This window comes from Somniosus microcephalus, chromosome 6 (genome assembly GCF_052327205.1).
Source record: "Somniosus microcephalus isolate GS21.2 chromosome 6, FLI_Smic_1.0, whole genome shotgun sequence".
NCBI classification, from domain to species: Eukaryota; Metazoa; Chordata; class Chondrichthyes; order Squaliformes; family Somniosidae; genus Somniosus; species Somniosus microcephalus.
The window spans coordinates 171,557,230-171,581,985 of NC_140992.1; the positions used below are offsets into that span (position 1 = coordinate 171,557,230).

General features: G+C 47.4%; 1 protein-coding gene across 1 annotated transcript in view; it reads left to right on the plus strand.

Moving 5' to 3' along the window:
• LOC147116202 (calretinin-like) overlaps positions 1-24,756 on the plus strand; it is a 400,230-nt gene that overhangs the window by 71,116 nt on the left and 304,358 nt on the right. The window contains exon 5 of the mRNA XM_085992021.1: positions 2,457-2,513. Within this exon, the coding sequence (XP_085848147.1) occupies positions 2,457-2,513 (57 nt within the window). The remainder of the gene's footprint in view (positions 1-2,456; positions 2,514-24,756) is intronic.

A 24,756-nucleotide genomic window follows, 5' to 3' on the forward strand; every position in this document is an offset into this window, starting at 1 on the left:
AGTCCATGCCCTCATGCAGCAAGATCTGGACAACATCCAGGCTTGGGCTGATAAGTGGCAAGTTACATTTGTGCCACACAAGTGCCAGGCAATGACCATCTCCAACAAGTGAGAGTTTAACCACTCCCCTTGACATTCAATGGGATTACCATCATCGAATCCCCCACCATCAACATCCTGGGGGTCACCATTGACCAGAAACTTAACTGGACCAGCCACATAAATACTGTGGTTACAAGAGCAGGTCAGAGGCTGGGTATTCTGTGGTGAGTGACTCACCTCCTGACCAATGTTCCCTTTAAGCTGCATGGCCACACTCTGGAGCACCTGGCCGCAGCCGGCTCACTGGCTTTTAAATGGGAAAAATCGTGCATGTGCTGTAGTTTTAATGGGCACCAAAAAAAAAATTAAAGGGAACATTGCTCCTGACTCCCCAAAGCCTTTCCACACAAGTCAGGAGCGTGATGGAATATTCTCCACTTGCCTGGATGAGTGTAGCTCCAACAACACTCAAGAAGCTTGACACCATCCAGGACAAAGCAGCCCGCTTGATCAGCACCCCACCCACCACCTTAAACATTCACTCCCTCCACCACCGGCGTACCATGGCTGCAGTGTGTACCATCTACAAGATGTACTGCAGCAACTCGCCAAGGCTTCTTCGACAGCACCTCCCAAACTCACGACCTCTTCCACCTAGAAGGACAAGGGCAGCAGGCGCATGGGAACATCACCACCTCCAAGTTCCCCTTCAAGTTACACACCATCCTGGCTTGGAAATATATCACCGTTCCTTCATCGTCATTGGGTCAAAATCCTGGCACTCCCTGCCTAACAGCATTGTGGGAGGACCTTCACCACCACCTTCTCAAGGGATGGGCAATAAATGCTGGCCTTGTCAGCGACGCCCACATCCCATGAATGAATAAAAAAAATCCAAATTCAATCAGTTTAACAGCTCTGGGCAAAATATTAAGTGGTGAAGTGGGTTTAGAAGATAGGATCTATTTGGACATAGATGTTAGTCAATTCCCATTTTAATGTTATAAATACTGTCCTAATTTTTAGATTTCCATCATAAATTCCTACCTCCACATTTATAATGGTACCGCCTAAGTAAACTTGTCACACTGTAATTACACCCTGCCACCAGTGCTGGTGCTGCAGCACCTCTACTGAGGGGAAGGTGCAATTATAGTATGACAAATTTCCAGAGGTGGTACCATTATAAATGAGAATATAGGAATTTATAATAGAAATGTTGACAGGAAGTTTGCATAAACATAAGATTTTTAATATACTGTATTTTTTTATTAAACTTGCTACATATGTTCACTCTCCTTATTTGGATGTCATCAGACTTCTAGGTGGCCCTCAATAGGATTCCCTATTAAAAGTGAACAGCTACGAGCGTCACGCCTGCTGCTGCACTTCTACCAGTAGCTGGAGTTCCAGTTCCTCAACACTATTATTCAGACAGGTCCAGAACCTTCACAGCTCCAAGACATTGTCAGAATTCCAACCACCCTCCTGGGTAACAGTAACTTTGGAACAACTACTCACCAGTGCCTTCTTCCCCTTTTGCATGTTTAAGTGCAATATTTAAATGATCTTTCAGCATTTAATTATTTGGGGTCTGAAGAGGTATGTGAGAAGTTAGGGCTTTATTCACTCGAGTCGAGAAGGTTAAATGGTGACCCGATAGAGGCCTTCAAGATTACGAAGAGTAAATAGCAATAGATTGTTTTCACTCTCACTGTGTAGAAATAAGGGGGGGGGGGGGGGTTACTGGGGTTATTGTCTCTGGCCAGTCAGAAATATCTGAGCTGCTCCAGAGCCCCGTGCGGTTTCGAATCGCTCCCCTTTTCTGGTTCTGACCGCCGGACTTATTTCAGTAGCAATATAGACAAAACGAGACTCATGGTTGGGTGCAACGAAGACCAGTATTTATTGAAATAAAAAGGAAATAATCTTCAGGGCTGTAGAAATTTTCCGAAATTCTTGCGAAACCTTACAACTGAGATGGTAACAAGGGGAGAATGAGAGGAGAGGTTAGACAAAATGTCCTGACACAGAGGGTGGTTAGAATGTGGAATTCTCTGAAGAGAATTCTATTGAAGCAGAGTCCAACAATTCTGTTAAAAGGGAATTAAAGAAAGACTTGTACTTCTATCGCGCCTTTCGGTCCCAGAGCACTTTGCAGCCTGAAGTACTTTTGAAGTGTCGCCACTGTTGTAATGTAGGAAACGTGGCAGCCAAGAGCAATGTTAAAGGGTATGGGGAGTGAGCAGGAGAGTGGCATTAAACTAGGTGGTTCATGTGGAGAAAACCATCAACATCAAGTTGATGGGTCAAAATGGCCTGTTTCTGTGCTGGAACATTTCATGATTCTGTGATTATATAATTTTACCAGCGCAGTGACCAATAATCCTGAATCTTGTCTTTTTGTTTTATAGACCTGGAGGAAATATGATGCCGACTGTAGTGGATACATCGAAGCAAATGAACTGAAGGTGGTCCCAATTTTATATCAGTGCATTTATAACGTAACACTAGAGTAAATGTCCAATCACAGAGCATAACCGAACTCACAGTAGACTTAATAGAAAAACGTATATGTTTCTCGTGCCATGTTTCCTGTTCTGAAGTTAAGATTCTCATTCAGTTTTCAATAGGGTTATACAGCATACGTTGGTAAGGGAAGAAAGACTTGTCTTTATCTTACACCGTTTCACATCCCAGAGACCTCTCAAAGTGTTTCAGATACAATGGGGTAGCTTTTCACCTTCAACGCCTGGCTAGTAATCTGGCAGATTAATCGCACTCCCATTATAGACCCCGACCGGTTGTCATTCCGTCGATTTTAGAATGCACCACTGCCTGATTATAATGTGAACTGTTCTGCCTCCCCTGGTCTCTGCCTGTAGTTGATTGTGTCTGCTGTGGTGTGCAATTAAAGGGTACTGGACTAGCAACTCGCATCGTGAGTTCAAATCCAACCACACCGAGTTGTGAAATTTAATTCAATAAATCCGGTTACTTGTGGGCTGGCACCAGAAAGAAAAACGACCGTGAAACCTGTCGGATTGTCATAAAAACCCAACTTCTTCAGTTAAGGGAACCTGCCATCGCTACCCAGACTGGCCTACATGTGACTCCAGTTTTACACTATGTGGTTGACTCTTAATGCCCTCTGTAATGGTTTAGCAAGCTCTGAACAAAAGCAAAACCCTGCAAGAGCATGGACTCACCACAATGATAAAGGAGCGTGCTCAGTTCATTTATAACTCCAGAATATCAAACTTTGACATTTCTTAATCTGGCAAATCACCGGCCCCCTTTGATGCCCTAGGCAAGTGCGGAGTGTGTCGCTATTGAAGAGAAAGCTTGGTGAGATGGTCCCTGACCGGATATCTTGGTGAGAAGGTCCCTGACTGGATATCTTGGTGAGATGGTCCCTGACTGGATATCTTGGTGAGATGGTCCCTGACTGGATATCTTGGTGAGATGGTCCCTGACTGGATATCTTGGTGAGATGGTCCCTGACTGGATATCTCGGTGAGATGGTCTCTGACTGGATATCTTGGTGAGATGGTCTCTGACTGGATATCTTGGTGAGATGGCCTCTGACTGGATATCTTGGTGAGATGGTCTCTGACTGGATATCTTGGTGAGATGGTCCCTGACTGGATATCTCGGTGAGATGGTCCCTGACTGGAAATCTTGGTGGGATGGTCCCTGACTGGATATCTTGGTGGGATGGTCTCTGACTGCATATCTTGGTGACATGGCCGCTGACTGGATATCTCGCTGAGATGGTCCCTGACTGGCTATCTCGGTGAGATGGTCCCTGACTGGATATCTTAGTGAGATGGTCCCTGACTGGATATCTTGGTCAGATGGTCCCTGACTGGATATCTTGGTGAGATGGTCTCTGACTGGTTATCTTGGTGAGATGGTCCCTGACTGGATATCTTGCTGTGATGGTCCCTGACTGGATATCTCGGTGAGTAGGTCCCTGACTGGATATCTTGGTGAGATGGTCCCTGACTGGATATCTCTGAGATGGTCCCTGACTGCATATCTCGGTGAGATGGTCCCTGACTGGATATCTCGGTGAGGTGGTCCCTGACTGGATATCTTGGTGAGGTGGTCCCTGACTGGATATCTCTGTGAGATGGTCCCTGACTGGCTACCTCGGTGAGATGCTCCCTGACTGGATATCTTGGTGAGATGGTCCCTGACTGGATATCTTGGTGAGATGGTCTCTGACTGGATATCTTGGTGAGATGGTCCCTGACTGGATATCTCGGTGAGATGGTCTCTGACTGGATATCTCGGTGAGATGGTCTCTGACTGGATATCTCGGTGAGATGGTCTCTGACTGGATATCTCGGTGAGATGGTCCCTGACTGGATATCTCGGTGAGATTGTCTCTGACTGGATACCTCGGTGAGATGGTCCCTGACTGGATATCTTGGTGAGATGGTCCCTGACTGGATATCTCGGTGAGGTGGTCCATGACTGGATATAAGAACATAAGAACATAAGAAATAGGAGCAGGAGTAGGCCAATCGGCCCCTCGAGCCTGCTCCACCATTCAATAAGATCATGGCTGATCTGATCCTAACCTCAAATCTACTATCACTCTAAATCCCACCCGAACCCATGTGATCTCCTGGGCGAGGCGAAAAACCAGATAAAAACCCAATGGCCAATTTGGATTTGGGAGAAAAAATCTGGGAAATTCCTCTCCGACCCATCTAGGCAATCGAAACTCGTCCAGGAGATCACTCTGTCCCTATATTTTCGCAGTACTTTCCTTCTGTAAATGGTGATCTCCATCCCAGCCAGGAACAGGAATAGAACCATCTCCTGAAATCTAACACAGAATTAGAACACAAGAAGTAGGAGCAGAACCAGGCTACATGGCCCCTGGGCCCGCTCCGCTACCCACAGGGCCATGACTGTTCCGAACCTAGACTCATGTCCAGTTTCCTGCCCGCTCCTCGTAACCCTTAATTCCCTTTACTTCTAGGAAACTGTCTATTTCTTTTTTAAATTTATTTAATGATGTAGCTTCCACAGCTTTCTGATGCAGCAAATTCCACAGACCTACTACCCTCTGAGTGAAGAAGTTTTTCCTCATCTCAGTTTTGAAAGAGCAGCCCCTTATTCTAAGATTATGCCCCCTAGTTCTAGTTTCACCCATCATTGGGAACATGCTCACCGCATCCACCCGATCCAACCCCTTCACAATCTTATATGTTTCAATAAGATTGCCTCTCATTCTTCTGAACTCCAATGAGTAGAGTCCCAATCTACTCAACCTCTCCTCATATGTCCACCCCCTCATCCCCGGGATTAACCGAGTGAACCTTTTTTGTATTGACTCGAGAGCAAGTATGTCTTTTCCTAAGTATGGACACCAAAACTGTATGCAGTATTCCAGGTGCGCTCTCACCAATACCTTGTACAACTGCAAGAATACCTCCCTCTTTTTATATTCTATCCCCCTAACAATAAAAGCCAACATTCCATTGGCCTTCTTGATCACTTGCTGCACTTGCATACTAACTTTTTGAGTTTCGTGCACCAGGACCCCCAGATCCCTTTGTACTACAGTACTTTCCAGTTTCTTGCCATTAAGATAATAACTTGCTCTATGATTCTTCCTGCCAAAGTGCATAACCTCACACTTTCCAGTATTGTATTTCATCTGCCAAATCTCTGCCCACTTACTTAGCCTGTCTATGTCCATTTGCAGGTTTTTTATGTCCTCCTCACTCACTACTTTCCGTCCCATCTTTGTATCATCTGCAAACTTTGATATGTTACACTCGGTCCCCTCCTCCAAATCGTTAATATAGATTGTAAAGAGTTGGGGACCCAGCACTGACCCCTGCGGAACACCACTAGTTACTGATTGCTAGTCTGAGAATGAACCATTTATCCCAACTCTCTGCTTTCTGTTAGATAGCAAATCCTCCACCCATGCCAGAATATTACCCCCAATCCTGTGATTTTTTATCTTGAGCAATAATCTTTTGTGTGGCACCTTGTCAAATGCCTTTTGGAAGTCTAAATACTCTACGTCCACTGGTTCCCCTTTATCCACCCTGTATGTTACTTCCTCAAAGAACTCAAGCAAATTTGTCAAACATGACTTCCCTTTCATAAAACCATGCTGACTTTGTCCTATTAAATTATGTTTATCCAAATGTTTCGTCACTGTCTCCTTAATAATGGATTCTAAAATTTTACCAACCACAGATGTTAGGCTAACAGGTCTATAGTTTCCAGCCTTCTGCGTACTGCCCTTTTTAAATAAGGGTGTTACATTAGCAGTTTTCCAATCTGCCGGGACCTTTGCTGAGTCCAGGGAGTTTTGGAAAATGATTACCAATGCATCCACAATCCCTACCGCCACTTCTCTCGAGACCCTAGGATGTAAGCCATCAGGTCCAGGGGATTTATCCGCCTTGAGTCACATTATTTTACCAAGTACCACTTCCTTAGTGATTTTAATCGTATTTAGTTCCTTCCCCCCTAGAGCCCCCTGTTTGTCCAGTGTTGGGATATTCTTAGTGTCCTCTACCATAAAGACTGATACAAAATATTTGTTCAGCGTTTTTGCCATCTCCATGTTTCCCAACATTAAATTCCCGGTCTCATCCTCTAAGCGACCAACATTTACTTTAGCCACCCTTTTTCTTTTTATATAACTATAGAAACTTTTGCTATCTGTTTTTATATTTTTTGCTAATTTACTTTCATAATCTATCTTCCCTTTCTTAATCAATCTTTTAGTTATTTTTTGCTGTCTTTTAAAGACTTCCCAATCTTCTATCCTCCCACTAGATTTGGCTACCTTATATACCCTTGTTTTTAGTTGGATACAATCCTTAATTACTTTACTTAGCCACGGATGGCTATCTTCTTTTGCACCCTTTTTTCCTCAGTGGAATATATATTTTTTGGAAGTTGTAAAATAACTCCTTAAATATACACCACTGATCATGTACCGTCTTACCCTTTAATCTATTTTCCCAGTCCACTCTAATCAATTCCGCTCTCATACCTTCATAGTCTCCTTTATTAAAGCTCAGCACGCTTGTTTGAGATCCAATCTGCCCACCCTCTAAATGAATATGGAATTCAACCATGTTATGGTCACTCAGTCCAAGGGGATCCTTTACCAGGACATTTTTAATTAATCCTGTCTCATTAGGCAGGACCAAATCTTGGCGAGATGGTCCCTGACTGGATATCTCGGTGAGATGGTCCATGACTGGATATCTCGGAGAGATGGTCTCTGACTGGATATCTTGGTGAGATGGTCTCTGACTGGATATCTTGGTGAGATGGTCCCTGACTGGATATCTTGGTGAGATGGTCCCTGACTGGATATGTTGGTGACATGGTCCCTGACTGGATATCTTGGTGAGATGGTCCCTGACTGGATATGTTGGTGACATGGTCCCTGACTGGATATCTTGGTGAGATGGTCCCTGACTGGATATGTTGGTGACATGGTCCCTGACTGGATATCTTGGTGACATGGTCCCTGACTGGATATCTTGGTGAGATGGTCCCTGACTGGATATCTTGGTGAGATGGTCTCTGACTGGATATCTTGGTGAGATGGTCTCTGACTGGATATCTCAGAGAGATGGTCTCTGACTGGCTATGTCGGTGAGATGGTCTCTGACTGGATATCTTGGTGAGATGGTCCCTGACTGGATATGTTGGTGAGATGGTCTCTGACTGGATATCTCATTGAGATGGTCTCCGACTGGGTATCTTGGTGAGATGGTCTCTGACTGGATATCTCGCTGAGATGGTCCCTGACTGGATATCTCGGTGAGATGGTCTCTGACTGGGGATCTTGGTGAGATGTTATCTGACTGGATATCTCGGTGAGATGGTCTCTGACTGGATATGTCGGTGAGATGGTCCCTGACTGGATATCGTGGTGAGATGGTCCCTGACTGGATATCTCGGTGAGGTGGTCCCTGAGTGCATATCTTGGTGAGATGGTCCCTGACTTGATATCTCGGTGAGATGGTCTCTGACTGGATATCTCGGAGAGATGGTCCCTGACCGGATATCTAGGAGAGATGGTCTCTGACTGGATACTCGGTGAGATGGACTCTGACTGGATATCCTGGTTGAGATGGTCCCTGATTGGATATGTTGGTGAGATGGTCTCTGACTGGATATCTTGGTGAGATGGACCCTGACTGGACATCTTGGTGGGAAGGTCCCTGACTGGATATCTCGGTGAGATGGTCCCTGACTGGATATCTTGGTGAGATGGTCCCTGACTGGATATCTCAGTGAGGTCATCCCTGACTGGATATCTTGGTGAGATGGTCTCTGACTGGATAGCTCGCTGAGATGGTCCCTGACTGGATATCTCGGTGAGATGGTCTCTGACTGGATATCTCGGTGAGATCCTCTCTGACTGGGTATCTTGGTGAGATGGTATCTGACTGGACATCTCGGTGAGATGGTCCCTGACTGGATATCTCGGTGAGATTGTCCCTGACTGGATATCTTGGTGACATGGTCTCTGACTGGATATCTTGGTGAGATGGTCCCTGACTGGATATCTTGGTGAGATGGTCCCTGACTGGCTATCTCGGTGAGGTGGTCCCTGACTGGATATCTTGGTGAGATGGTGTGTGACTGGATATCTCAGAGAGATGGTCTCTGACTGGATATCTCGGAGAGATGGTCTCTGACTGGCTATCTCGGTGAGATGGCCTCTGACTGGATATGTTGGTGAGATGGTCTCTGACTGAATATTTCAGTGAGATGGTCTCTGACTGGATATCTTGGTGAGATGGTCTCGGACTGGGTATCTTGGTGAGATGGTATCTGACTGGATATCTCGGTGAGATGGTCTCTGACTGGATATCTCGGTGAGATGGTCCCCGACTGGATATCTTGGTGAGATGGTCCCTGACTGGATATCTCGGTCAGGTGGTCCCTGAGTGCATATCTTGCTGAGATGTTCCCTGACTTGATATCTCGGTGAGATGGTCTCTGACTGGGTATCTCGGTGAGTGGTCTCTGACTGGGTATCTCGGAGAGATGGTCTCTGACTGGATATCTCGGAGAAATGGTCTCTGACTGGATATCTCGGTGAGATGGTCTCCGACTGGATATCTCGGTGAGATGGTCTCGGACTGGGTATCTCAGTGAGATGTTCCTTGACTGGATATCATGGTGAGATGGTCCCTGACTGGATATCTTGGCGAGATAGTCCCTGACTGGATATCTTGGTCAGATGGACCCTGACTGGATATTTTGCAGAGATGGTCCCTGACTGGATATCTTTGTGCGATGGTTCCTGACTGGATATCTTGGTGAGATGGTCCCTGACTGGATATCTCGGTGAGGTGGTCCCTGAGTGCATATCTTGGTGAGATGGTCCCTGACTTGATATCTCGGTGAGATGGTCTCTGACTGGATATCTCGGAGAGATGGTCCCTGACTGGATATCTCGGAGAGATGGTCTCTGACTGGATACTCGGTGAGATGGACTCTGACTGGATATCTTTATTGAGATGGTCCCTGAGTGCATATCTTGGTGAGATGGTCCCTGACTTGATATCTCGGTGAGATGGTCTCTGACTGGATATCTCGGAGAGATGGTCCCTGACTGGATATCTCAGTGAGATGGTCCCTGACTGGATATCATGGTGAGATGGTCCCTGACTGCATATCTTGGTGAGATGGTCCCTGCTTGGATATCTTGGTGAGATGGTCCCTGACTGGATATCTTGCAGAGATGGTCCCTGACTGGATATCTTCGTGCGATGATTCCTGACTGGATATCTTTGTGAGATGGTCCCTGCTTGGATAACATCGTGAAATGTTCCCTCACTGGATATCTTGGTGAGATGGACTCTGACTGGATATCTCAGTCAGATGGCCTCTGACTGGATATCTCAGTGAGATGATCCCTGACTGGCTATCTTGGTGAGATGGTCTCTGACTGGATATCTTGGTGAGATGGACCCTGACTGGATATCTTGGTAAGATGGTCCCTGACTGGATATCTCGGTGAGATGGTCCCTGACTGGATATCTTGGTGAGATGGTCCCTGACTGGATATCTCGGTGAGGTCGTCCCTGACTGGATATCTTGGTGAGATGGACCCTGACTGGATATCTTGGTGAGATGGTCTCTGACTGGATATCTCAGTCAGATGGCCTCTGATTGGATATCTCAGTGAGATGATCCCTGACTGGCTATCTTGGTGAGATGGTCTCTGACTGGATATCTTGGTGAGATGGACCCTGACTGAATATCTTGGTGAGATGGTCCCTGACTGGATATCTCGGTGAGATGGTCCCTGACTGGATATCTTGGTGAGATGGTCCCTGACTGGATATCTCGGTGTGGTCGTCCCTGACTGGATATCTTGGTGAGATGTCTCTGACTGGATATCTCGCTGAGATGGTCCCTGACTAGATATCTCGGTGAGATGGTCTCTGACTGGATATCTCGGTGAGATGGTCTCTGACTGGGTATCTTGGTGAGATGGTATCTGACTGGATATCTCGGTGAGATGGTCCCTGACTGGATATCTCGGTGAGATGGTCCCTGACTGGATATCTTGGTGAGATGGTCTCTGACTGGATATCTTGGTGAGATGGTCCCTGACTATATATCTTGGTGAGATGGTCCCTGACTGGCTATCTCGGTGAGGTGGTCCCTGACTGGATATGTTGGTGAGATGGTCTCTGACTGGATACTTCAGTGAGATGGTCTCTGACTGGATATCTTGGTGAGATGGTCCCTGACTTGATATCTCGGTGAGATGGTCTCTGACTGGATATCTCGGAAAGATGGTCTCTGACTAGACATCTCGGTGAGATGGTGCCTGACTGGATACCTCAGTGAGATGTTCCCTGACTGGATATCTTGGTGAGATGGTCCCTGACTGGATATCTTGCAGAGATCGTCCCTGACTGGATATCTTTGTGCGATGGTTGCCGACTGGATATCTTAGTGAGATGGTCCATGACTGGATATCTTTGTGAGATGGTCCCTGACTGGATATCTTTATGAGATGGTCCCTGACTGGATAACATCGTGAAATGTTCCCTCACTGGATATCTTGGTGAGATGGATTCTGACTGGATATCTTGGTGAGATGGTCCCTGACTGGATATGTTGGTGTGATGGTCTCTGACTGGATATCTCGGTGAGATGGTCCCTGAATGAATATCTCAGTGAGATGGTCTCTGACTGGATATCTTTGCGAGATGGTCCCTGACTGGATATCTCAGTGAGATGGTCTCTGACAGGATATCTTTGTGAGATGATCCCTGACAGGATATCTTGGTGAGATGGTCCCTGACTGGATATCTCGGTGAGATGGTCTCTGACTGGATATCTTGGTGAGTTGCTCCCTGACTGGATATGTTGGTGAGATGGTCTCTGACTGGATATCTTGGTGAGATGGTCCCTCACTGGATATCTCGGTGAAATGGTCTCTGACTGGATATCTTTGTGAGATGGTGCCTGACTGGATATCTCAGTGAGATGGTCCCTGACTGGATATCTTGCAGAGATGGTCTCTGACTGGATATCTTGGTGAGATGGTCCCTGACTGGATATCTTGGTGAGATGGTCCCTTACTGGATATCTTGCATAGGTGGTCCCTGATTGGATATCTTTGTGCGATGGTTCCTGACTGGATATCTTTGTGAGATGGTCCCTGACTGGATATCTTTGTGAGATGGTCCCTGACTGGATATCTTTATGAGATGGTACCTGACTGGATAACATCGTGAAATGTTCCCTCACTGGATATCTTGGTGAGATGGTCTCTGACTGGATATCTCGATGAGATGGTCCCTGACTGGATATCTTGGTGAGATGGTCTCTGACTGGATATCTCAGTGAGATGGCCTCTGACTGGATATCTCGGTGAGATGATCCCTGACTGGATATCTTGGTGAGATGGTCCCTGACTGGATATCTTGGTGAGATGGTCTCTGACTGGATATCTTGGTGAGATGGACCCTGACTGGACATCTTGGTGGGATGGTCCCTGACTGGATATCTCGGTGAGATGGTCCCTGACTGGATATCTTGGTGAGATGGTCCCTGACTGGAAATCTCAGTGAGGTCATCCCTGACTGGATATCTTGGTGAGATGGTCTCTGACTGGATAACTCGCTGAGATGGTCCCTGACTGGATATCTTGCAGAGATCGTCCCTGACTGGATATCTTTGTGCGATGGTTGCCGACTGGATATCTTAGTGAGATGGTCCATGACTGGATATCTTTGTGAGATGGTCCCTGACTGGATATCTTTATGAGATGGTCCCTGACTGGATAACATCGTGAAATGTTCCCTCACTGGATATCTTGGTGAGATGGATTCTGACTGGATATCTTGGTGAGATGGTCCCTGACTGGATATGTTGGTGTGATGGTCTCTGACTGGATATCTCGGTGAGATGGTCCCTGAATGAATATCTCAGTGAGATGGTCTCTGACTGGATATCTTTGCGAGATGGTCCCTGACTGGATATCTCAGTGAGATGGTCTCTGACAGGATATCTTTGTGAGATGATCCCTGACAGGATATCTTGGTGAGATGGTCCCTGACTGGATATCTCGGTGAGATGGTCTCTGACTGGATATCTTGGTGAGTTGCTCCCTGACTGGATATGTTGGTGAGATGGTCTCTGACTGGATATCTTGGTGAGATGGTCCCTCACTGGATATCTCGGTGAAATGGTCTCTGACTGGATATCTTTGTGAGATGGTGCCTGACTGGATATCTCAGTGAGATGGTCCCTGACTGGATATCTTGCAGAGATGGTCTCTGACTGGATATCTTGGTGAGATGGTCCCTGACTGGATATCTTGGTGAGATGGTCCCTTACTGGATATCTTGCATAGGTGGTCCCTGATTGGATATCTTTGTGCGATGGTTCCTGACTGGATATCTTTGTGAGATGGTCCCTGACTGGATATCTTTGTGAGATGGTCCCTGACTGGATATCTTTATGAGATGGTACCTGACTGGATAACATCGTGAAATGTTCCCTCACTGGATATCTTGGTGAGATGGTCTCTGACTGGATATCTCGATGAGATGGTCCCTGACTGGATATCTTGGTGAGATGGTCTCTGACTGGATATCTCAGTGAGATGGCCTCTGACTGGATATCTCGGTGAGATGATCCCTGACTGGATATCTTGGTGAGATGGTCCCTGACTGGATATCTTGGTGAGATGGTCTCTGACTGGATATCTTGGTGAGATGGACCCTGACTGGACATCTTGGTGGGATGGTCCCTGACTGGATATCTCGGTGAGATGGTCCCTGACTGGATATCTTGGTGAGATGGTCCCTGACTGGAAATCTCAGTGAGGTCATCCCTGACTGGATATCTTGGTGAGATGGTCTCTGACTGGATAACTCGCTGAGATGGTCCCTGACTGGATATCTCGGTGAGATGGTCTCTGACTGGATATCTCGGTGAGATCCTCTCTGACTGGGTATCTTGGTGAGATGGTATCTGACTGGATATCTCGGTGAGATGGTCCCTGACTGGATATCTCGGTGAGATTGTCCCTGACTGGATATCTTGGTGACATGGTCTCTGACTGGATATCTTGGTGAGATGGTCCCTGACTGGATATCTTGGTGAGATGGTCCCTGACTGGCTATCTCGGTGAGGTGGTCCCTGACTGGATATCTTGGTGAGATGGTGTGTGACTGGATATCTCAGAGAGATGTTCTCTGACTGGATATCTTGGAGAGATGGTCTCTGACTGGCTATCTCGGTGAGATGGCCTCTGACTGGATATGTTGGTGAGATGGTCTCTGACTGAATATTTCAGTGAGATGGTCTCTGACTGGATATCTTGGTGAGATGGTATCTGACTGGATATCTCGGTGAGATGGTCTCTGACTGGATATCGCAGTGAGACGGTCCCTGACTGGATATCTTGGTGAGATGGTCCCTGACTGGATATCTCGGTCAGGTGGTCCCTGAGTGCATATCTTGGTGAGATGTTCCCTGACTTGATATCTCGGTGAGATGGTCTCTGACTGGGTATCTCGGTGAGATGGTCTCTGACTGGGTATCTCGGAGAGATGGTCTCTGACTGGATATCTCGGAGAAATGGTATCTGACTGGATATCTCTGTGAGATGGTCTCCGACTGGATATCTCGGTGAGATGGTCTCGGACTGGGTATCTCAGTGAGATGTTCCCTGACTGGATATCATGGTGAGATGGTCCCTGACTGGATATCTTGGCGAGATAGTCCCTGACTGGATATCTTGGTGAGATGGTCCCTGACTGGATATCTTGCAGAGATGGTCCCTGACTGGATATCTTTGTGCGATGGTTCCTGACTGGATATCTTTGTGAGATGGTCCATGACTGGATATCTTTGTGAGATGGTCCCTGACTGGATATCTTTAGAAGATGGTCCCTGACTGGATAACATCGTGAAATGTTCCCTCACTGGATATCTTGGTGAGATGGACTCTGACTGGTTATCTTGGTGAGATCGTCCCTGACTGGATATCTTGGTGAGATGGTCTCTGACTGGATATCTCAGTCAGGTGGCCTCTGACTGGATATCTCGGTGAGATGATCCCTGACTGGATATCTTGGTGAGATGGTCCCTGACTGGATATCTCGGTGAGATGGCCTCTGACTGGATATCTTGGTGAGATGGTCCCTGACTGGATATCTTGGTGAGATGGTCCCTGACTGGATATCTCGGTGAGATGGACCCTGACTGGATATCTTTGTGAGATCGTGCCTGATTGGATATCTCAGTGAGATGGTCTCTGACTGGATATCTCAGAGAAATGGTCTCTGACTGGATATCTCGGTGAGGCCGTCACTGACTGGATATCTCGGAGAGATGGTCTCTGACTGGATATCTCAGAGAGATGGTCTCTGACTGGCTATGCCGGTGAGATGGTCTCTGACTGGATATCTTGGTGAGATGGTCCCTGACTGGATATGTTGGTGAGATGGTCTCTGACTGGACATCTCATTGAGATGGTCTCTGACTGGGTATCTTGGTGAGATGGTCTCTGACTGGATATCTCGCTGAGATGGTCCCTGACTGGATATCTCAGTGAGATGGTCTCTGACTGGGGATCTTGGTGAGGTGTTATCTGACTGGATATCTCGGTGAGATGGTCTCTGACTGGATATGTCGGTGAGATGGTCCCTGACTGGATATCTTGGTGAGATGGTCCCTGACTGGATATCTCGGTGAGGTGGTCCCTGAGTGCATATCTTGGTGAGATGGTCCCTGACTTGATATCTCGGTGAGATGGTCTCTGACTGGATATCTCGGAGAGATGGTCCCTGACTGGATATCTCGGAGAGATGGTCTCTGACTGGATATCTTGGTTGAGATGGTCCCTGATTGGATATGTTGGTGAGATGGTCTCTGACTGGATATCTCGGCGAAATTGTCTGTGACTGGATATCTTGGCAAGATGGTGCCTGACTGGATATCTCAGTGAGATGTTCCCTGACTGGATATCATGGTGAGATGGTCCCTGACTGCATATCTTGATGAGATGGTCCCTGCCTGGATATCTTGGTGAGATAGTCACAGACTGGATATCTTGCAGAGATGGTCCCTGACTGGATATCTTCGTGCGATGATTCCTGACTGGATATCTTTGTGAGATGGTCCCTGACTGGATATCTTTGTGAGATCGTGCCTGACTGGATATCTCAGTGAGATGGTCTCTGACTGGATATCTCGGAGAAATGGTCTCTGACTGGATATCTCGGTGAGGTCGTCACTGACTGGATATCTCGGAGAGATTGTCTCTGACTGGATATCTCAGAGAGATGGTCTCTGACTGGCTATGTCAGTGAGATGGTCTCTGACTGGATATCTTGGTGAGATGGTCCCTGACTGGATATGTTGGTGAGATGGTCTCTGACTGGATATCTCATTGAGATGGTATCTGACTGGGTATCTTGGTGAGATAGTCTCTGACTGGATATCTCGCTGAGATGGTCCCTGACTGGATATCTCAGTGAGATGGTCTCTGACTGGGGATCTTGGTGAGATGTTATCTGACTGGATATCTCGGTGAGATGGTCTCTGACTGGATATGTCGGTGAGATGGTCCCTGACTGGATATCTTGGTGAGATGATCCCTGACTGGATATCTCGGTGAGGTGGTCCCTGAGTGCATATCTTGGTGAGATGGTCCCTGACTTGATATCTCGGTGAGATGGTCTCTGACTGGATATCTCGGAGAGATGGTCCCTGACTGGATATCTCGGAGAGATGGTCTCTGACTGGATACTCGGTGAGATGGACTCTGACTGGATATCTTGGTTGAGATGGTCCCTGATTGGATATGTTGGTGAGATGGTCTCTGACTGGATATCTTGGTGAGATGGTGCCTGACTGGATATCTCAGTGAGATGGTCCCTGACTGGATATCATGGTGAGATGGTCCCTGACTGCATATCTTGGTGAGATGGTCCCTGCCTGGATATCTTGGTGAGATGGTCCCTGACTGGATATCTTGCAGAGATGGTCCCTGACTGGATATCTTCGTGCGATGATTCCTGACTGGATATCTTTGTGAGATGGTCCCTGACTGGATATCTTTGTGAGATGGTCCCTGACTGGATACCTTTATGAGATGGTCCCTGACTGGATAACATCGTGAAATGTTCCCTCACTGGATATCTTGGTGAGATGGACTCTGACTGGATATCTTGGTGAGATGGACCCTGACTGGATATCTTGGTGAGATGGTCTCTGACTGGATATCTCAGTCAGATGGCCTCTGACTGGATATCTCAGTGAGATGATCCCTGACTGGCTATCTTGGTGAGATGGTCTCTGACTGGATATCTTGGTGAGATGGACCCTGACTGGATATCTTGGTAAGATGGTCCCTGACTGGATATCTCGGTGAGATGGTCCCTGACTGGATATCTTGGTGAGCTGGATCCCTGACTGGATATCTCGGTGAGGTCGTCCCTGACTGGATATCTTGGTGAGATGGACCCTGACTGGATATCTTGGTGAGATGGTCTCTGACTGGATATCTCAGTCAGATGGCCTCTGATTGGATATCTCAGTGAGATGATCCCTGACTGGCTATCTTGGTGAGATGGTCTCTGACTGGATATCTTGGTGAAATGGACATTGACTGGATATCTTGGTGAGATGGTCCCTGACTGGATATCTCGCTGAGATGGTCCCTGTCTGGATATCTTGGTGAGATGGTCCCTGACTGGATATCTCGGTGAGGTCGTTCCTGACTGGATATCTTGGTGAGATGTCTCTGACTGGATATCTCGCTGAGATGGTCCCTGACTAGATATCTCGGTGAGATGGTCTCTGACTGGATATCTCGGTGAGATGGTCTCTGACTGGGTATCTTGGTGAGATGGTATCTGACTGGATATCTCGGTGAGATGGTCCCTGACTGGATATCTCGGTGAGATGGTCCCTGACTGGATATCTTGGTGAGATGGTCTCTGACTGGATATCTTGGTGAGATGGTCCCTGACTGGCTATCTCGGTGAGGTGGTCCCTGACTGGATATCTTTGTGAGATGGGCTCTGACTGGATATCTCGGAGAGATGGTCTCTGACTGGATATCTCGGAGAGATGGTGTCTGACTGGCTATCTCGGTGAGATGGTCTCTGACTGGATATCTTGGTGAGATGGTCCCTGACTGGATATGTTGGTGAGGTGGTCTCTGACTGGATACCTTTATGAGATGGTCCCTGACTGGATAACATCGTGAAATGTTCCCTCACTGGATATCTTGGTGAGATGGACTCTGACTGGATATCTTGGTGAGATGGACCCTGACTGGATATCTTGGTGAGATGGTCTCTGACTGGATATCTCAGTCAGATGGCCTCTGACTGGATATCTCAGTGAGATGATCCCTGACTGGCTATCTTGGTGAGATGGTCTCTGACTGGATATCTTGGTGAGATGGACCCTGACTGGATATCTTGGTAAGATGGTCCCTGACTGGATATCTCGGTGAGATGGTCCCTGACTGGATATCTTGGTGAGCTGGATCCCTGACTGGATATCTCGGTGAGGTCGTCCCTGACTGGATATCTTGGTGAGATGGACCCTGACTGGATATCTTGGTGAGATGGTCTCTGACTGGATATCTCAGTCAGATGGCCTCTGATTGGATATCTCAGTGAGATGATCCCTGACTGGCTATCTTGGTGAGATGGTCTCTGACTGGATATCTTGGTGAAATGGACATTGACTGGATATCTTGGTGAGATGGTCCCTGACTGGATATCTCGCTGAGATGGTCCCTGTCTGGATATCTTGGTGAGATGGTCCCTGACTGGATATCTCGGTGAGGTCGTTCCTGACTGGATATCTTGGTGAGATGTCTCTGACTGGATATCTCGCTGAGATGGTCCCTGACTAGATATCTCGGTGAGATGGTCTCTGACTGGATATCTCGGTGAGATGGTCTCTGACTGGGTATCTTGGTGAGATGGTATCTGACTGGATATCTCGGTGAGATGGTCCCTGACTGGATATCTCGGTGAGATGGTCCCTGACTGGATATCTTGGTGAGATGGTCTCTGACTGGATATCTTGGTGAGATGGTCCCTGACTGGCTATCTCGGTGAGGTGGTCCCTGACTGGATATCTTTGTGAGATGGGCTCTGACTGGATATCTCGGAGAGATGGTCTCTGACTGGATATCTCGGAGAGATGGTGTCTGACTGGCTATCTCGGTGAGATGGTCTCTGACTGGATATCTTGGTGAGATGGTCCCTGACTGGATATGTTGGTGAGGTGGTCTCTGACTGGATACTTCAGTGAGATGGTCTCTGACTGGATATCTTGGTGAGATGGTCCCTGACTGGATATCTCGGTGAGGTGGTCCCTGAGTGCGTATCTTGGTGAGATGTTCCCTGACTTGATATCTCGGTGAGATGGTCTCTGACTGGATATCTCGGAGAGATGGTCTCTGACTAGATATCTCGGTGAGATGGTGCCTGACTGGATATCTCAGTGAGATGTTCCCTGACTGGATATCTTGGTGAGATGGTGCCTGACTGGTTGTCTTGCAGAGATCGTCCCTGACTGGATATCTTTGTGCGATGGTTGCCGACTGGATATCTTTGTGAGATGGTCCATGACTGGATATCTTTGTGAGATGGTCCCTGACTGGATATCTTTATGAGATGGTCCCTGACTGGATAACATCGTGAAATGTTCCCTCACTGGATATCTTGGTGAGATGGATTCTGACTGGATATCTTGGTGAGATGGTCCCTGACTGGATATTTTGGTGAGATGGTCTCTGACTGGATATCTCGGTGAGATGGTCCCTGATTGAATATCTCAGTGAGATGGTCTCTGACTGGATATCTTTGCGATATGGTCCCTGACTGGATATCTCAGTGAGATGGTCTCTGACAGGATATCTTTGTGAGATGATCCCTGACAGGATATCTTGGTGAGATGGTCCCTGACTGGATATCTCGGTGCGATGGTCTCTGACTGGATATCTTGGTGAGTTGCTCCCTGACTGGATATGTTGGTAAGATGGTCTCTGACTGGATATCTTGGTGAGATGGTCCCTCACTGGATATCTCGGTGAAATGGTCTCTGACTGGATATCTTTGTGAGATGGTGCCTGACTGGATATCTCAGTGAGATGGTCCCTGACTGGATATCTTGCAGAGATGGTCTCTGACTGGATATCTTGGTGAGATGGTCCCTGACTGGATATCTTGGTGAGATGGTCCCTTACTGGATATCTTGCATAGGTGGTCCCTGATTGGATATCTTTGTGCGATGGTTCCTGACTGGGTTTCTTTGTGAGATGGTCCCTGACTGGATATCTTTGTGAGATGGTCCCTGACTGGATATCTTTATGAGATGGTACCTGACTGGATAACATCGTGAAATGTTCCCTCACTGGATATCTTGGTGAGATGGTCTCTGACTGGATACCTCGATGAGATGGTCCCTGACTGGATATCTTGGTGAGATGGTCTCTGACTGGATATCTCAGTGAGATGGCCTCTGACTGGATATCTCGGTGAGATGATCCCTGACTGGATATCTCGGTGAAATGGTCTTTGACTGGATATCTTGGTGAGATGGTCCCTGACTGGATATCTCGGTGAGATGGTCGCTCACTGGATATCTCGGTGAGATGGTCCCTGACTGGATATCTTGTTGAGAAGGTCCCTGACTGGATATCGTGGTGAGATGGTCCCAGACTGGATATCTCGGTGAGATGGTCTCTGACTGGATATCTCGCTGAGATGGTCCCTGACTAGATATCTCAGTGAGATGGTCTGTGACTGGATATCTCGGTGAGATGGTCTCTGACTGGATATCCTGGTGAGATGGTATGGGACTGGATATCTCGGTGAGATGGTCCCTGACTGGATATCTCGGTGAGATGGTCCCTGACTGGATATCTTGGTGAGATGTCTCTGACTGGATATTTCAGTGAGATGGACTCTGACTGGATATCTCGGTGAGAGGATCCCTGACTGGATATCTTGGTGAGATGGTCCCTGACTGGATATCTTGATGAAATGGTCCCTGACTGGATAACTTGTTGAGATGGTCCCTGACTGGATATCTCGGTGAAATGGTCTTTGACTGGATATCTTGGTGAGATTGTCCCTGACTGGATATCTCGGTGAGATGGTCCCTGACTGGATATCTCGGTGAGATAGTCCCTGACTGGATACCTTGGTGAGATGGTGTCTGACTGGAAATCTCGGTGAGATGGCATCTGACAGGATATCTCGGTGAGATGGTCCCTGACTAGATATCTCGGTGAGATGGTCTCTGACTGGATAGCTCGGTGAGATTGTATCTGACTGGATAGCGGCTGACCTGGGAGTGCAGTGAGCAGTGACGCCCGACCGGAGCGGACCTGCGTGAGGTAGAGGCAGCGCGGCAACTTTAAAAGGAGGGGCGAGGCGAGGCCCGACCACAGCGGCTGACCTGGGAGTGCAGTGAGCAGCGACGCCCGACCGGAGCGGACCTGCGTGAGGTAGAGGCAGCGCGGCAACTTTAAAAGGAGGGGCGAGGCGAGGCCCGACCACAGCGGCTGACCTGGGAGTGCAGTGAGCAGCGACGCCCGACCGGAGCGGACCTGCGTGAGGTAGAGGCAGCGCGGCAACTTTAAAAGGAGGGGCGAGGCGAGGCCCGACCACAGCGGCTGACCTGGGAGTGCAGTGAGCAGCGACGCCCGACCGGAGCAGACCTGCGTGAGGTAGAGGCAGCGCGGCAACTTTAAAAGGAGGGGCGAGGCGAGGCCTGACCACAGCGGCTGACCTGGGAGTGCAGTGAGCAGCGATGCCCGACCGGAGCGGACCTGCGTGAGGTAGAGGCAGCGCGGCAACTTTAAAAGGAGGGGCGAGGCGAGGCCCGACCAGAGCGGCTGACCTGGGAGTGCAGTGAGCAGCGACGCCCGACCGGAGTGGACCTGCGTGAGGTAGAGGCAGTGCGGCAACTTTAAAAGGAGGGGCGAGGCGAGGCCCGACCAAAGCGGCTGACCTGGGAGTGCAGTGAGCAGCGACGCCCGACCGGAGCGGACCTGCGTGAGGTAGAGGCAGCGCGGCAACTTTAAAAGGAGGGGCGAGGCGAGGCATACCAATTCAACAGCAGGGGAGAGAGGTAAAAAGTAATCGAAGTGTGACGTCACCAGGAAGGAGGTAAGTGATTGGTTGGATTGGTTGGTGAGTATTTCTTTTTATTACAATCTTAAATTCTGCAGTTTTTTTCTAGGGTCTCTGTGCTGTCGTGGAGACAGTTGGTAAACCATTTAACTGGTGTAATTAGAGGGATTGGTTTAATTTAAATCCAATTAATTAAAGGGGATACTAGCATCTATAATCGGGAAGAGGGTGTCCATAACTAACAATAAAAATTTTTAAAATTAATTACATAGAATGGAGCAGGTGATGTGTTACTGTTGCGAGATGTGGGAGCCGGTAGACCCCATTGAGGCTAACGGTGAGTGCATCTGTGACAAGTGTCTGCTGCTACAGGATCTCCAGCTTCGTGTTGATGAGCTGGAGTCTGAGCTTCAGATACTGCGACACATCAGGGAGGGGGAGAAGTACCTGGACTCTGTGTATCAGGAGGTGGTCACACCTATGAAGTTAATTAATTCAGATGTAGCCCATGGCCAGGGTCAGGACGGTGTGACTACGAGTGAGGCAGGTACGGGGAACCAGGAGGTAGTGTTGGAGGAGCCGCAGCCCTTGCTCTTGACCAACAGGTTCGAGGTTCTTACTCCCTGTGGGGACGGGAGCAGGGGCTGCAGGGAGGATGAGCAACCTGGCCACAGCACCGTGGAACAGGGGGCCATTCAAGAGGGGGGAGTAAATAGAAATGTTGTAGTGGTAGGGGATAGTACTATGAGGGGGATAGATAGAGTTCTCTGCAGCCAAGAGCGAGAGTCCCGTAGGCTGTGTTGCCTACCCGGTGCCAGGGTTAAGGACATCTCCTCTGGGCTGGAAAGAAACTTGCAGTGGGAGGGGGTGGATCCAGTCGTCGTGGTCCATGTTGGTGCAAACGACATAGATAGGACTAGGAAGCCGGTTCTGTTAAAGGAGTATGAGCAGCTAGGGGTCAAATTAAAAAACAGAACCTCAAGGGTAATAATTATTACCTGAGCCACGAGCGAATTTGGCTAGGACAAATAAAATCAGAGAGTTAAATGCGTGGCTCAAAGACTGGTGTGGGAGAAATGGGTTTTGCTTCCTGGGACACTGGCACCAGTACTGGGGCAGGAGGGAGCTGTTCCGTTGGGACGGGCTTCACTTGGCCAGTGCTGGGACTAGGGTCCTGGCGGATCATATAACTAGGGCTGTAGAGAGGGCTTTAAACTAACTAGTGGGGGGGAGGTTCCTAGAGAACAAATAATAAAAATGACAACAGAGAAGGTCATAGACTTAGGTAGCAGTGGGGAAATGAAAAACCAGAGCGTGTCAGGAAGGGGCAGAAGGTATGGAGTAAAAGGTAAAGTAATAAAAAGGGCAAAAGCAAGAACTAAGTGTCAAAAAACACATTTGAAAGTTCTCTATCTGAATGCACGTAGCATTCGTAACAAAATAGATGAGTTAATGGCACAAATAGCTACATATGGGTATGATCTTGTGGCCATTACAGAAACATGGCTGCAGGGTGACAATGCCTGGGAATTAAACATACCAGGTTATTTAACGATCAGGAAGGACAGGCAGGAAGGAAGGGGAGGTGGGGTGGCTATGTTAATAAAGGAAGGAATCACTGTAATACAGAGAAATGATATTGGGTCAAAAGATCAGGATAATGAAACAGTTTGGGTGGAGATAAGGAATAATAAGGGGAAAAAAACACTAGTGGGCGTAGTCTATAGGCCTCCGAACAGTTGCAACTCGTTTGGACGGAGTATCAATCAGGAAATAGTTGAGGCTTGTAATAAGGGAACATCTATAATTATGGGGGATTTTAACTATCATATTAACTGGACAAATCAAATTGGGCAGGGCTGCCTTGAGGATGAGTTCATTGAGTGTATTAGGGATGGGTTTCTTGAGCAGTATGTAACTGAACCGACCAGGGGGCAAGCAACCTTAGATCTGGTCCTGTGTAACGAGACAGGATTAATTAAAAATGTCCCAGTAAAGGATCCCCTTGGAATGAGTGACCATAACATGGTTGAATTCCATGTTCAATTAGAAGTTGAGGAGGTTGTATCTCAAACAAGCGTGCTAAGCTTGAATAAAGGAGACTATGAGGGTATGAGAGCAGAATTGAGCAATGTGGATTGGGAAAATAGATTAAAGGGTAAGACGATACATGATCAGTGGTGTTCATTTAAGGAGTTATTTTACAACTTCCAAAAAAAGTATATTCCACTGAGAAGAAAAAGGTGTAAAAGAAAAGACAGCCATCCGTGGCTAAGTAAAGAAATTAAGGATAGTATTCGACTAAAAACAAGGGCATATAAGGTAGCCAAATCTAGTGGGAGGATAGAGGATTGGGAAAACTTTAAAAGACAGCAAAAAATAACAAAAAGATTGATTAGGAAAGGGAAGATAGATTATGAAAGTAAATTAGCAAAAAATATAAAAACAGATAGTAAGAGTTTTTATAGTTATATAAAAAGAAAAAGGGTGGCTAAGGTAAATGTTGGTCCCTTAGAGGATGAGACCAGGAAATTAATGGTGGGAAATATGGCGATGGCAAAAACACTGAATGAATATTTTGTATCAGTCTTTACAGTAGAGGACACCAAGAATATCCCAACACTGGACAAACAGGGGGCTATAGGGGGGGAGGAGATAAACACGATCAAAATCACTAAGGAAGTGGTACTCGGTAAAATAATGGGACTCAAGGCGGATAAATCGCCTGGACCTGATGGCTTACATCCAAGGGTCTTGAGGGAAGTGGCGGTAGGGATTGTGGATGCATTGGTAATAATCTTCCAAAACTCCCTGGACTCAGCAAAGGTCCCAGCAGACTGGAAAACTGCTAATGTAACACCCTTATTTAAAAAGGGCAGTAGACAGAAGGCTGGAAACTATAGACCGGTTAGCCTAACATCTGTGGTAGGTAAAATTTTGGAGTCCATTATTAAGGAGACAGTAACAGGACATTTGGATAATCATAGTTTAATAAGACAAAGTCAGCATGGTTTTATGAAGGGGAAGTCATGTTTGACAAATTTGCTGGAGTTCT